Consider the following 15,829-nt stretch of genomic DNA (forward strand, 5'->3'; position numbering starts at 1 on the left):
CCTCCTCCTTCACTATGTATGTTTCTGGGGTCCTCCCCTCTGCTTCCATTTTTTAAACTATTCTGGCAGAAGATGCAAATGTGATTTTCCCAGACAAAATATCAGGAAGACAAATCTATGGAAGGGAAGAAATATTTATGAATTATCTGTGGCAGGAATGAGCTACAAGCCATATGCTCACCACTGTTACACTGACTCTGGTAAGACTCCTCCCCACTCTGGCTCAGTTTATTCAGCAGGCCTGAGGGGTTCAACCACAGGATCCCTAGGATTATTTTCCAGTTTGAAAAGTTTAAAATTCAAAGACATGGTGGTTGGAGGTGGGGATAATTTCAAGGGTATTCTGGTACCATAACACCTCAAAAACCCCAGAAGTCTGCAACACCTGTACTCGGCTGCTCAGGAAAATCGATTTCCATGTTCAACATGCTGAGAGTATAAAAACAAGTTCAGTATCTTCACACTAGAGACTAAAGTCTCAGGGCCTCCACCCATCTACCCATTGCTCCAGTGTGAAGTGAAAGGTATTCCTTCCTCCAGGACACTGCTGGGCAAGAGGAGTCTGGACTGAACCTCAGCCCCGCTCCCAGAGCCAAGCGCTTCCATGCCACGCCCCTGAAAATCTTTCAAGGGATTGTCTTTTGCTCCTTCTCATCAACCCTCAGGTTCCATGACCCTGTGCCCTTGCGCATGGAGCTGAACTTACAGCCTTGGGGGCCAGTCCGCTAAGGCCTGAGGGGAACTGGACGAACACACCATAGTCTTTGATGTTCTTCACAAAGCCAATGAGCAGCATTCCAGGATGGATTTCTGAGAAGGTCTTGGGATCCTGGCCTCCCTCTACTGTGGAGACCAAAGCTGGCTTCCTACAAAGGAGCTAGTGGTGCTTCATCAAGGAACATTCCAGAAAGTGCAGATGAAATATCTGTCTTTCCCATCCTTCTCCCCTATGCGCCCTCTACTACTAGTGTGTAGATCAGCAACCTGGAACTTGTTAGAAATGCAAATTCTTAAGCATCACCCCAGATCTATGAATCAGAAACTCTGAGGGGGGGACCCAGCAAGCTGTCTGAACAGGCCTTCCACATGATTCTGATGCCGTCAAGTTTGAGCATCCCTGTGTTATTCTTCTCCTTAACTCGCCTCCAGATTACTGGGGGGGACCAAAATGGGAATGGCTCTTCCCTGTGGCTTGGCAGCTGGACTGGCCATGACACTATTCTCCACCAACCTCACACTAACCACCCTACCTCACATCCTCTGCCTCTCTTCACTCCAAGCAGATTTAATGTTCGGTGAGAAAAGAGGCAATGTTCTCCTTCAAAATACCCACACCAAGATCAAAGGAATATTCTGAGCCCCAAATCCCTTTGTGGGGAGAGGAAAAAAGATGGATAGCAACTACCTTAATTATTCCAACTCAAGGGGTGAGCACTGAGTGCCCTGCCAAGGCCAATGTGCTACTACTAATATCCCGCTGGGCCTGGCAGGCCACACCGCCTCCCCCACACCTGGACTCCCACTTTGCCCTGACCACCAGCATCTGCTGGCAGGATTCCAACCCCACTCTTACTTTCTACCAGGGAAAGTGCAGGCTTATTCACTGGTTTGGTTTTATAGAAGTATTTCTGTAGTCAAACGGCCTACGTTTTCCATGGAGTTTCCAGCTAAGAGCACAGACCATCCCAGAATTTTCCCGACAGTCCCCATGTCCTCCCCTCAACCTTCTATGGCTCGCTCCCCAGATACCAGTAAAGGATACAACATGTCTCTCACTCTGACTCAGACACAGGACTCTGTGAAGGGTGTCACCAGCCTGGAGCCAGTGATATAACAGTGGGCCGTTGGCGACGTGGTCTGACAGATGAGACGTGGGAAGGAAAGCAGGGATGTTGTGGGGCAGGACAGTCACCTCCAGCCCATCTTTTGTCTTCTCTAAAACCTTCACATCCACCAACTACCCAGGGAAGAGAAAGACAAAAAAACAGCTCTTGTCTTGTGCACAGAGAGAAACCTTGTCTGGGCCAGGCAGAGATCAGAGACATCAAATTCCAGCACTAGGAATCATAGATAGGTCAAGATCAGAGAAGCTGTCTTCCACACCCCACACCATCATCCCCAAGTACCCAGCAGGCACGCACACGCACATGCACATACACACACACACACACACACACACACACCAGGACCCATTTGTGTGATATCGTTCCTCTCCCAAGTCCCTCCATGGGGTTCCAGAGCAAAGACAGTCTTGCAGGATGGCCCTAGAGACCAGAGAGGAAAGAGGGCAGCTGTACACTGCCAAAAAGCCACACCATGACACAACTTTCCTTTCCTGGACAGCTTCCATTTGCTCTGAGACCAAGGAAAAAACATGAGGTTCTCCCACAAAAACCTCAATTTCCTCTGGCCCCAGGCTCTTAGCTAGCTACCTCAATCTTTCCCCTCCACCGGGTTCAGTATCCCATGTGTCAGTGGCACCCTGCTCTTAGCAACTGTAAAGAGAAGTCTGGGTACCTGCCCAACGTTAACGGCTTTTCTTTTCTTCTGACTGTGTCCCACATGCTCTTTCTTTGGATCACTCAACAGCTTGAAGGACAAGAGCATCCTCTCTTTGGATGGCTCACAGTTCAGCACCACAACCTTCACCACCTGATGAGAAACCACACCTGGTTGGCTAACTCCTCCCAGCAGGCCTGTCTGGACCTGGAGAGAGGCCCTCCACCAGCGCTGCTGAGGCCTTGGGAGAGACACCCAGATCCTAGATCAGATCAGAACACCGTGAAAAGAGCTATGCAGAACACCCTCCAAGTCAGCTTTTGGGTAAAGAAGACATGAATACATTTTTTGGTACAACCACAAGTTTTAAAAAATTCTTTTTCCCAGACAGACCCAGGTTCACTGGTTTTATGGCACTGCCCCCTGGTGGCCCATTCATTTGCCAGCATCCAATGAAGCCCCTTGAGGGTTTCTCTCTGTTCTGTTCCCATCTCCTACACCAAGCTGGCTCAGGATCACTGCCCCACATGCTCTCTTCCTCATCCCTTAAAAGAGTTCTCCATGCTACTCCTTTAAATCTGTGTTCATGGGGTCACTAAGGGTAGGGGCCCACTGGGGAAGAGTATTACCTGGCCAGTGTAAAAGACCCTTTCTGGATCAGGGACATACTCAGCACTGAGCTCATGCTTGGGGACCAGTCCCTGCACATCATTGTAGAACTTCACAATGCAGCCGTAGTCCTTGACCCTGAGGATGAAGCCATGTGTCTGCAGACCAGGCTTAGTGTTGTCATAGCAGGTAATGGCAGGTAGTTTGGACTCAACCAGGGTTTTCTTCAGGGTCATCATCAGCTTCTTGGCTTCAGGGTCACAAAGCAAAACCTAGGGAAAGGATACGGGCTGTCATCAAGTTACCAGTTATCAAGAGAGCTGGTCTCTGCAACCCCCAAAGGCCATGGGGGTTCTTCCCTAAGAACCTACTCTCTCTTTCCCTATGAGAATAATCTCAGCTGCAGACCCTCTCTGCTTCCTGTTGATTGATTATCTAAGGAGTAATCATCTCTATTTCAAATGTACTTCCTCCGATCTGCTCCCTCCTGGAACTGTAGCAACACTCATCATCTCACTGCACCGTCAGAGTCCCGTGTCAGTTACTTCTACCTGCCTTAGCTACTTCCTTGACCACTAGCATCTTGTCTGATTGAATAACTGAACCAATTTACCATCTCAATACTATATATTAGCTATAAACTAAGACTGAGAGTCCAACCATCTCTCACCCTTCAGAAAATCATCTCCTTAAGGGCAGAGAAATTCCTCCACTTCTAAGCCTCCTGACCCCACAACTATAAAACATTGTGCCAATGGGTATCACTTGTGGAGGTCACAAATTTGTCACTTTGTTGACTCAATAGTAATGAAATAAAATAAAAACAAGAAAACACTGTAATGAAATAAAATGAAAACTATGAAAAGTACTGTGTACTATCACATTTAATCTTTTTTAACTTTGTGAAGCTTCTCTTGGGATTCAAGCCTTTGAAATTCAAGCCATTTAATTTTGTGAAACTTTTGGGATTCAAGCGTTTGAAATAAACCACTCCATTTTGGCAGTTTTGGCTGGGCTACTTCAGTGCCTGACACACCCCTTGTTCCTCCTCAACCTTCCAAATCCTACCATCCTTTCTAATTCAAGCCCCACCTCTGCTATAAAACGAGGATACGTAACTGTTACATAGAGCTAAATTTGAAAACTGCTCTGCCATTTATTAGCTGTGTGACTTTCGGCAAAATATTTGGCTTTCCTTAACGTTAATTTCCCCACCTGCAAAATCAAGATAACAATACTTACCTTACAGGGTTTCTTTAAACATTAAATGAAATAATGAATTTCATGTGCCTAGAACAGCAACTGGCACAAAATACATGTTATATGGTAGCTGCTAATGCTATCTTCAATGATTCTTGCTGTCCCAGCCCACCCTTACCTACCCTTTCTGAGGTGTAATCACAGAATATAAAGCCAGTTTTCCTTCCCAATGCCAGGCACAACACTGCAGACGTTACATGGTCATTTTGTGGAAAAGGGCAGAAACTTCATCTGAAAAGCATTGCTCTCTTCCCATATGGCCAAAACCCCAACAGACGCCCATCAGAAGGCTCACCCGGCATGTGACTTCATTCCCAATGTGGTACTTCTTCTCTGGATTCTTCATCGGGATGTCGGCCAGGTGCATGGGAGGTACCAAGCCCCTGATTTGCTCACTCACCTTCACCAACATCCCATATGGCTTTATGGTCAGCACTGTGCCCTAGGGAGTAACAAGATGCCATAATGCCCCAAGAATGATCTTTTCTCCACCTCTTACAACAAAGCATGTCACACATCTTTCAAAGACAGCAGGTTCCTGAGTTAACTGGGCCTCTCTCTCCCTCTCCCTTCCTCTCTGAAATCAATACAAGTATATTTTTTAAAAAGTGGGCACAATTAAAAGATAAAATAAAGGGGAGCTGCTCAATTAGGGCTAAATGGAACAGGAGAGGCAACTGGAACTGGCTTCTTACTCATATCCCAGGTATCTCAATTATCAAAGAACTAACTTTTGACCCGGTCTAATAAACACTGTTAAATTCCAGGGTTTTGACCTACCGCTTCTGTAGTTGGGTGGCATTAGTAAGACTTTACCTTGAAATAAATTACAAGTTACCCAAGGGAAAAAAAAGAAATTCCAGTTAGCAGGCAGAAGCAAGGAATGTGACTTTAAATGTGTTCACATGAAGACAAATAGCTGACAGTTAACCTGTGAAATAAACAATGTCTAAAGCTGGAGGAATATCTATATGCTCGAGGTCTTACCTTTACCAATGCCCCAGGTTTGATGTCATGATATCCAAGGAACTGAGCTTCAATAATAGACCTAGAACAAAAGGAAAATACAAGATTAAATAAACTAGGACGGAGGTTACCTAAAACTCAGGGCTACTAAAATCATGTGGGCAACAAAGGAACCTTCACCAAGCAAGGCCAGGAGAAAATGTGAATGCACAGAACACACCTCTATCCTGCCCCGCCCCCCGTGCTGATGACACTTACGTCCGCAGAGAGAGCAAAGCCAGTTCATCCATTTGGCTGTAGTTGATGATTCTACACTTGTGAGTGTTTCCTGGCTTGAAGGCTTCAGGATTGAAGGCTTTCTTAGAATCAGAGAGATGGTTGAGCTACAAAATACCAAGTGATTAAGGACAAGCCAGAGACAATAGATCTGAGGCAACCAGACATTAACACATACCAAGATGACCACACATTTATCACCTATCATAAAAATAGTACTCTGGCCCCAGCTGGTTTGGCTCAGTGGATAGAGCGTTGGCCTGCAGACTGAAGGGTCCCAGGTTGGATTCCAGTCAAGGGCACATGCCTGGGTTGTGGACTCAATTCCCCAGTGAGGGGCGTGCAGGAGGCAGCTGATCAATGATTCTCTCTCATTGATGTTTCTGTTTCTCTCTTCCTCTCCCTTTCTCTCTGAATTAAAACAACAACAAAAAACCAACCATAAAATAGTACACTCATCACCTGTTAAGATAATACCTCTAATTGAAAAGCTGTTCTTTACCCTTGCAGATGCTCCATGTCAGAGAATAGTATAGATCATGGGTAAGTTACAGCTCACACGCTGGGCCTATTTGTATAAACTAAAGCTTTATTGGAACACAGCCATGCCCATTCATGTACATAGTATCTATGGCTGCTTCCAGGCTATAACAGAGTTGAGTAGTTAGGACAGAGACTATATAGACCACAAGCCTAAAATATTTACTATCTGGACCTTTAAGAAAAATTTTGCCATGCCCTGGTGTAGATACTAATTCATTCTTATACCTACCATCCTCTATGTATCAAATATGTCAAAGTAATTCTAAGTCATGCATATATATAAAATCCTAAGCAACCGAACGACTGGTCGACTGGTCACTATAACGCACACTGACCACCAGGGGGCAGATGCTCAACACAGGAACTGCCCCCTGGTGGTCAGTGCGCTCCCACAGTGGAAGCATTGCTCAGCTGACTGACAGGCACCAGATGCAGAGCTCACAGCTGGCCATCACAACCTGGAGACTGCAGCAGAGCGGCAGTGAGCCTACTGAGCAGCGGGGCCGGGATGAGCGGGAGTGGCAGGCAAGAGCGGCAGGCAGCATTGGACTGCCGGTTTTGGCCCAATCCCTGCAGGCCACACCGAGGGACCATACCAGTGCACAAATCCATGCACCAGACCTCTAGTCCTATATAATAAAGAGGTGATATGCAAATTGACCATCACTCCAACACACAAGATGGCTGTTCCCGTGTGGTCAAAGATGGCCGCCACAAGTTGGCTGGCAGGGGAGGGCAGTTGTGGGCAATCAGGCCAGCAGGGGAGGGCAGTTGGGGGGCACCAGGCCTGCAGGGGAGGCAGTTAGGGGTAACCAGGATGGCAGGGGAGGGCAGTTAGGAGCGACCAGGCCAGCAGGGGAGGGCAGTTAGGGGTGACCAGGCTGGCAGAGGAGGGCAGTTAGGGGTGACCAGGCCAGCAGGGGAGCAGTTAGGCGTCGATCAGGCAGGGGAGTGGTTAGGGGGTGATCAGGCTGGCAGGCAGAAGCGGTTAGGGGCAATCAGGCATGCAGGCAGGTGAGCGGTTGGGAGCCAGTAGTCCTGGACTGTGAGAGGGATGTCCGACTGCCCTCGGGGGGTTCCAGATTGGAGAGGGTGCAGGCTGGGCTGAGGGACACCCCCCCCCGCCCCACCCCCGCTCCATGCACGAATTTCGTGCACCAGGCCTCTAGTTCTAATATAACAAACAGGCATTGTTTGGTCCCTATGCACAGTTTGACACACTTGGGGATATTAAAAAATAGGAAACTAATACCAAGGGAAGAAGGAAACAGAAGAGAACCTTTGTGTCCCAACAGTCCTTCTAGTGATAAGATCCTGATGAAACAAAAGGATGGCATACCCGAGCATAGGCCAGAGACCCATCCTTCAGTCTGAAAGTGGCCCCAGCCTTGCTGAAAAAGCCCTGGACAGGAACATCATCCAGGACAGCTCCGAGGTGCTGACAAGACAGCTGGGTGAGTGGGCGCCCAGGCTGCAGGAAGATGGGGCGCAGGCTCAGCCGCACAGCTCTTGTCCGAGGATGGACACAGAGGACGCAGGCCCTCACCTAGATAAGGGAAAGGACATGATGATCAGGAGGAAGTACACAGGAGATAAGGTCCCTGCGGCAGACTTTCAGAGGTCAAGACTCTCTATGTGCTGACCAGGCCATGGATATAAGTACTAAAATTGGCTTGTGCATCAAGCAGCATGCAGGAAATTCAAACCAAAGGTCCCAGAGGAACTATGTTCAACTACATCATGGCTTACTCAAGGCCATACACCAGGGTCCCCTCAACACCATTAGGCCAATAATGTACATGCGTCTGAAACCCTGGGCAGGTGTCACTACAGCAGGGGGCTCATCTAAAATACATCTGAAACAGCCTGTTCTGATCACATGGTTTTAGCAGGCAAAATGCCTCAACTCTGTACACAAATATGAGTACACGGAGAAAAAAATTACTAGGAATAAGTCCACCAAAATGTTAACATTATCACTAGGTGGTGGAGAAGCCTATTTGAACTTTTTAAAAAGATATTTCTATAGCATCCATTAGCATGGATAAAAACAAAAAATAAATCACTTTAGGATTTAAAAAATTCTGAATAATATCTATTGGAATTTTCTTCTCAAATATCTATGTTCATTGTAGAAAATTTGAATCTTTAGATAAGGGTAGAAAAATCACCCAGAGTTCACCACTACTAAGACCTGACTGCATAATCTTTCAATATTTTAACCAAGTTAAAATTTTTTTTCAAAATTTGGTCTTATACTCTAAGCAATTTTTAAAATACATTTTTCTATTTAAATATCTTGTTCTCCCCCATTAAACACTCCCCTGAAACACTTTAAATTATAAAAGCAAAAGATTCACTTCCAAAAAAAACCCCATTCAAACCATATGGAGGAATATAAAATAAAAACTAAAAGTTGCCTTCTTCTCCACAAGATCCTCCTCTAATCTCAGTCCCCAGAGATGACCACTGGTAGTTTCTTGTGATCTTTCCAAATACTTTATATTCCCCTCACCTCCTCTCTGCACACCTGTACACACCCAGTGCTAGGACCTGCCCCAAACCTAACTGTGATATTAGATAGCCGATTGGAATACAATTGGAATCAAGAAAAGATAGGTGTCACATTACTTACTGCTTGATTTGAGAAGTATGTTCCAGCTTTCTTGGGCTCTAAGTGCATAAAATCAACCAGGCCAGTGAAGAATGAGAGGAAGTTTAGTGTAAGACCAAGTGGAGTCACCTAGCAGTAAATAGAAAATGTTATGAAAAATCACATTTTCCAGGATAACTGTATGTCTCTCCTCCCCAGCTAACCCTTATCAATCCTTCTTCTTATCACACTAAGTGGCAAGACAACTCCTGGCACTGGCTGTCTCTTCACTCAGTAAGCCCAATCCTCCCACCCTCAGGATTTCCCAATGGGATGGAGGGCACTTTGCACAAAGATCCTCAGGGAATAGCCAGCTTGACAACTTAGACAAATTGTTGCTAACTTGGTGATTTGCCCAGAGTAAGAAAGTAAAACTCAAATGCTTGCAAAATTCTGAATACTGTACAAATGTAGATTTGAAGACATCCAGTCCCTCTTCCCCACCCAGCTATCAGGCAGTCAGGCTTATTCCCTCCTGATCCTTTCTCGAGAACGCTAACATGCCAGAGAAGACTTATAACAATGATACTTGGAGGCTGCCCCAAAAAAGTCTAGCTCCTGCTCCTGACAGTGAAATCAGCTAGTCCACAAGTCCCACTCCGGCACACAGACTTCCTAATGGTGTTTTAGTGCCTCACTTATAGTATGGCAGTCAAAACAAAAATTCAGTAGAGAATGGGAAGTTAAAGTTGAGACTCTCCCAGAAGATAGGATACAGACAAATACATGCACATGCCAGAAAAAAGGTAAGAAAATTCGAGAATTCACCCATGAAGTCCAACATCATATTAACAGGCGTTCCAAAAAGAAAAAAGATAAGTTTATATTTTATTTTATTTATTTATTTTGTTAATCCTCACTCAAGGATATTTTTCCATTGATTTTTAGGGAGAGGGAAGAGAGAAGGAAAGACAGAGAAACATTGATGTGAGAGAAACACATCAATTGGTTTCTTCCTACACAAGCCCTGACCAGGGCCTGGGTAGGAAGGAGCCCGCAACCAAGGTACATGTCCTTGGCCGGAATCAAATCCGGGATCCTTTGGTCCGCAGGCTCACGCTCTATCCACTGAGCAAAACTGTCTAGGGCAAGTTTATATTTTAAAAGAAACAAAAACAAGATCTGATAAAGGATTAGTATCCAGAATATAGAAAGGATACTTACAGCTTAACAATAAAAAGACAACCTAATTTTAAAAAGGGCAAAAAATTTTTTGATATTTCTATTGGTCATTCATACAAATGACCAATAAGCACATGACAAGATGCTCAACATCACTAATAATTAGAAATGCATATCAAAATCACAATGATATACACCATTTCACATGCATAGGATGGCTATAATAAAAAGGATAATAATGAGTGTTTATGAGAATATGGAGCAATTAGTACTTCAACTAATGAATGCATAAAATAAGTAGAACAACAAATTGATGTTTCTCTCTCTCTCTCTCTAAATTAAAAAAAACAAACAAAAAACACACAACACAATAATACAAGAAACTTTCCCAGAGCTGAAGGATCTACATTTCTGGATTATACGAGTCCAGCACAAATAAATGAAGAATGAGCCACACCAAAGCACATCATCATAACATTTTAAAATAAAAGGAATAAAGACAGGATTTAAACACACACACACAAACAGAAATTAAAATAACATCAGGCTATTCAATAGCAATAGAAGCCAGTTGACAATGGGAATAATGCTTTAAAATTCTGAATTATTTTTGACCTAGAATTCTCAACCCAGCTTTATTACCAATCACATGTGACAGTAGAATAATGATTTCAGATATAGTAGGTGTGCAAAAAAGAGTTAACATAGCAGGCTTGAGATTATTATCCTTAGAAAAGCCTGCTTCCCATGTTAGTCCTTGGCTAGTGTCTTGGAAGTGAGATTTCAGGAAGGTTCCCACCCACCACTCCCAGAACTGAGTACCTAGAGTAGGCGCAATGTATCTACATTGTTCTTGTAAACAATATGGTTTATACTAAACACTCACATTCCTTAGAAGACCCTGGAATTTTGGTACATGCCAGGCAGAGGGTACCTACATGACCAGCCCCAATTAAAAGCCATCGGGCACTAAATCTCTAATAAGCATCGTTGGTAGACAACATTGCACGTGTGTTATCATAATTTGTTGCCAGAGGAATTAAATACATCCTCTGAGACTCCACTAGGAGAAGACTCTTGAAAGCTTGTGCCTTGTTTCTTCCAGACTTCATTCCATAGGACTTTTTTCCTCTGCTGATTTTTCTTTGCCTCCTTTCACTATAATAAATCATAGCCATGAGTACCACTACGTTTTGAGTCCCGTGAATCTTCCTAGTGAACTACTGATCCTAGGAGTGGTCTTGGGAACCCCTGACATGCTAGGTTAAGAAATTAACCTTCTATGTACCTTTCCAAGAATGCTTCTGGAGAATGTGTCATACTAAAATGAGGGAGTAAACCAAAAAAGAGGAATACATGGAATCAAAGAAGGCTCCAATACCCGAGAGAGAGGAGAAGGATCCAGGAAGACAATATAGAGAAGTCCTAGGATACCAGCTATGTGGGCCCCTACATAGCAACCAGTCCAGATTGGAGCAGGATGATAGCAAAAGGGGGTCCCTAATGGGGAAAAAAGTACCTCCGAGATTATCTAAAGAGTTTGAAAACATGGAAAATTGTAGTGAGAGAGAAGTAACTATAAGGTGTATGAAGAAATAGTGATAGGTCTGAAGAGAATTTAGCAAATGACAGAAACAAAGCTGATTATCAACTCCAGGAAAAAGGCGGTTCAACAAATAGCCATAATACATTGCCTAGTTCAACAGTAAACAACATTTACACAGTCATAACTTAAACACTGAATAATGATTTAACCAAACTTTTAATATATTTCTGTTGGGAAGTTGGGGCAGGGGAAAGGTAAATTAAGAGACAAAACTTCATCTACCTTAAGAAGAAGTTAACACTCAATGCCTACACTGATAAACCAAGGGATACCAACAGAAGCTCATAACTTAGAAATATGGAGGCAAATTTCAAAAGAGAAGCTAAAAGAGTTAAAGATGGGTTTAGAAAGGATGAGATAGTTCATTTTAAGTCTTTTAATATCATTTGACCTTTTTAATCAGCACACATATTATCATGTCAACATGTGGCATTGGCTACATTCCCAGTGTGTAATAGCCGTATGTGATCAGTGGCTACCCTACTGAACAGCACAATTTTAGATTGTGTGCATTTACTACTTTAATAAAAGTTATATTTTACAAAGTAGTAGTGACAATAAATGGCTTACCTTCTGTACCTGGGCTTTGACCACCAGTCCAGGTAGCAAGTTATTAAGGGTCCAGTTTTGCTCCTCAGTAGCAATGGCAGTAGAAACTTCTGAATGACCAATAGACAGACTAACAACTCCTCCATTGCCTTTCACCTCTTCAATGACGCAGTTCAGGTACTGACCCACCTTCAACTTAGCACCTGTAAGCCCAGCCCCAGCCCCCAAAAGGAAAAATACCTTTATGAGAAGGACCTTTAACTTGGGTTCAAGCAATACCTGAGATAATCCATGGCCTGCTTGCCCAGTTACAATCTAATACTCCCCATATTCCCAATCTCGAAGGGACCAACTATAAGAAGGGAGTGAAGTGAACCTAATTGATCTGGAAATTGATCACAAAAATATGAAAATTTCAAAAAGGCAGTAGAGTGCTGGTTGAGGCCTTGGAGTCCCAAATTTCAGTGGAATCTTCTAAGTGAGAAACAGTAAAAGTGGCCCATCAGATCTTAGTGAAACCCTGCCACTCCCTGGCCCTTCACACATATTCCCTTCTCTGTTGGCTAAGATTAACCACTGATCTTAGCAAAGCCTTCAGGGTCACCATTCTGTAATTTTACTCACCAAAGTGGCATTAAGTAGTATAATCCCCACATATCCCACTCATTACCATGCACTGGCCCCTCTTCTTCCCCTTACCTTTGTTCTTCTGTCTGATATACTCCTGGGCTTTTTGCAGTGGCAGGAAAGCTCTGGCCCCAACAACACCAATGTCCACTAGGTAGCCATGGTCTTCTAGACTAGACACAGTGCCTGTGAGCAACTGGAGGAAGAGAAAGCATTACCAAAAGTTCGAAAGTCAAAGGTAATGGGACATACAGCAAACATCCACTACAATATGTGTATGTTTCCAACATTCTCCACACTTTATCCCATATTCCCAACACTCTTTTAACTTTAAACATCATCCCACTAGAGGATAGAAGAGGGAAAGATACCAACTTTAATTCTCCAGGGCTGAAAGGATTTTACAGTTTCCGGACAGTGAGGAGTTATACACAGCTGAATAATGGAATGACAGAGAAAAGACTCTCCCCTGGAAAATTTTCAAAAGATAGGAGACATAGGCCAGCAAGGTCACGCCCAGCACTATGAGTAAAGAGAATACAGAACTACCATTCTAGCTGTCACCTTATCCTTTCTAACCACCTCCAAGACAAAAAAAAAAATTTCACCAACCTCCTTTATATTTCATGGGAAACAATGTAGCATTCAAATCTGGCTCTGACACTTACTATTTGATCTTTGGCAAGTCACTTAAACCTTTCTCATTCCATTTTCTCAAATGTATAACAGAGATACCTATCTGCCTCGCAGGGTTCCTATGAGAATTTCTTCAGGTAAAGTGTCTAAAACTTCACCTGTCATATAGCAAGCTCTCAACACTTGTCAATTTCCTGAAACTTCTACCCAATGCTCAGGGCCTGAACCAAACTCCACTGCTTCTAACCAAACATTACAAGGTCATACTGATCGCCTTCCTCTTAAGTACAAGAGTACTTAGATGAGTGTAGTTTATATGAGGGTCTGCTACCTACTGGACTTGGAGGCTCTGAACTAGGACTAATTGCTCCTGAATCTCTACGGGATTGAGAGATTCAGTGGTGGGCTATCCATTCGTACAGATGACAAATTGCTCTGTCTACCCTGTCTCTTGCTCTTAGCAGCCCTCAAGCTTTCCCTACACAAATGCCCTATGACCTTTGAAAAACACTTAAACCTACAAAGAAGTCTAGATAAGTAAGGCACTTCAAGGAACGCCTCTCACCATCAGCAAGTCCCCTTGAGGCTTTATTTTTGCTACCAGCAAATCTTTGACTTGCCTTCCCTTTCTCCCCTCCAAGGTAAGGCCATTAGGTTCAGATCTTCAATTTACAAAGCACCCTGGAGACCTTCCTCCCTGTGTGTAACAGTTAAGCTGAAAGTAAAAGGTGGTCTAGATACTTCCTAGGAGACAAGGCAGGGCAGAGAGGAGGCGCGTCGCCAGCTCCTCTTCCCTGACCCCAGATACGTACCATGCCAGGCTTCAGGGCCTCCGCACTCAGCACTTTGTTGACATTTTGGGGGTTCAGAGATAGCTTAACGCTCTTTTTGCCTTTCTCTGTGATGCCCAGACTGCTCACCACGCATCTCACTAGCATCCCAGGAGAGAACAGTTCAGGCAAGCTGGCCAGGTCCTGCATAATACAAATGAGAAAGCCCTGGTACATATCCTTCCCCCTGAACCAAGAATCGACTGCTCAGTCCAGTGATTTCTTATCCTCAGACCCCAAGGAACCCAAAAAGCGATGAAGACAGTCACCACTTGCTCACAAAAGGAATACGGGTCTGTGGCCAAGTCACAGTCTTGAATTTCAGCACAAAACCTCCAAATATCTTGTCAAAATGACTGGTCAAAATAGTTATCTACAAAGATCAAAGGGATAGCCCTAACTGGTTTGGCTCAGTAGATAGAGCGTCGGCCTGTGGATTGAAGGGTCCCAGGTTCGATTCCGGTCAAAGGCATGTAACTTGGTTGGGGGCACATCCCTCGTGGGAGGTGTGCAGGAGGCAGCTGATTGATGTTTCTCTCTCGTCGATGTTTCTGACTCTCTATCCTTCTCCCTTCCTCTCTGTAAAAAATTAATAAAATAAAAATAAAAATAAAAAAGATCAAAGGGATAGTGGCCAGAGGGGAGGAGAGTGAAAGAGGGGTAAAAATGGGTGAAAGGGAATATAGCCAATAGTATTGCGATAAGTTTGCACAGATGATTTTTAGAATTAGTTGGGTGATAGCATTGTAAGCTATGAAAATGTCAAATCACTATATATTATATACCTGAAACAAATATAAACTATTATAATACTGTATACCAACTACCCTTAATTTAAAAAGAGTTGTCTATATTTAGCATCTCCACTTCTTCATCTCCTACTTGCTCTTCAGCTCACTGCAATCTGCATCCCACCCTTCTCACTCTATTACTTTATCTCCCAATAAAATCACCAATGACTTTCATGTCGCTAAATCTAACAGTCCATTTTGCAGTCCTTCTCTTATGTGACTTTTAAAAAGAATTTAACATTGGAGACTGCTCCTTCCTTCATTAAATGTTTCCTCCCTGGCTTCCAAGACCCTTCATGCACTGGTTTTCTCTATCTCCCGCCCTCCTTCTTCTGACAGCAACTCTCCTTTAATTCAGCAACTGAAATACAGTATTTACTCCTGCCTCAGTCTTTAGTCTCTTTTCAATGTATTTGCTCCCTCTAAGCAACTTCTTCCCCCTTCATAGTTTCAATTACCAATTATTCAAAGAAATCTCACACATTTTTGTTTCTGCATCTCAAACTCAAGATAGCAAAAAGCAATTCGTAATCATCTCTCACAATCTGGGACCTCTTTCAGGATTTTTCTTTTTATCAATCCTTACCTGAGGAGATGTTTCTATTGATTTTAGAGAGAGGGGGAGGCAGAGGGAGGGAGGGAGGGAGGGAGACATCAATGTGAGAGGGAAACATCAATCGTTTCCCTGCCATATGCACCCTGACCAGGATGCAACCCGCAACCTAGGTTTGACCTGACTGGGAATAGAACCTGAGACCTTTCGGTGTACAGGACAACACTCCAACCAACTGAGCCATACAGGCCAGGGCCAGGATTTCTTATCTCAGAATATCATGGCCATGTGGCAAACCATGAATAGGAA

General features: G+C 43.9%; 1 protein-coding gene across 1 annotated transcript in view; it reads right to left on the reverse strand.

The window, feature by feature from the left end:
- PDCD11 (programmed cell death 11) overlaps nt 1-15,829 on the reverse strand; it is a 39,431-nt gene that overhangs the window by 18,876 nt on the left and 4,726 nt on the right. The window contains exons 5-16 of the mRNA XM_080687118.1: nt 14,159-14,320; nt 12,783-12,906; nt 12,105-12,286; nt 8,789-8,896; nt 7,493-7,699; nt 5,593-5,717; nt 5,356-5,416; nt 4,664-4,810; nt 3,129-3,380; nt 2,518-2,652; nt 1,763-1,957; nt 707-877 (exon numbers count right to left, since the gene is read on the reverse strand). Of these exons, the coding sequence (XP_080543244.1) occupies nt 707-877; nt 1,763-1,957; nt 2,518-2,652; nt 3,129-3,380; nt 4,664-4,810; nt 5,356-5,416; nt 5,593-5,717; nt 7,493-7,699; nt 8,789-8,896; nt 12,105-12,286; nt 12,783-12,906; nt 14,159-14,320 (1,869 nt within the window). The remainder of the gene's footprint in view (nt 1-706; nt 878-1,762; nt 1,958-2,517; nt 2,653-3,128; nt 3,381-4,663; nt 4,811-5,355; nt 5,417-5,592; nt 5,718-7,492; nt 7,700-8,788; nt 8,897-12,104; nt 12,287-12,782; nt 12,907-14,158; nt 14,321-15,829) is intronic.

This window comes from Plecotus auritus (genome assembly GCF_963455305.1).
Source record: "Plecotus auritus genome assembly, chromosome: 9".
Classification (NCBI taxonomy): Eukaryota; Metazoa; Chordata; class Mammalia; order Chiroptera; family Vespertilionidae; genus Plecotus; species Plecotus auritus.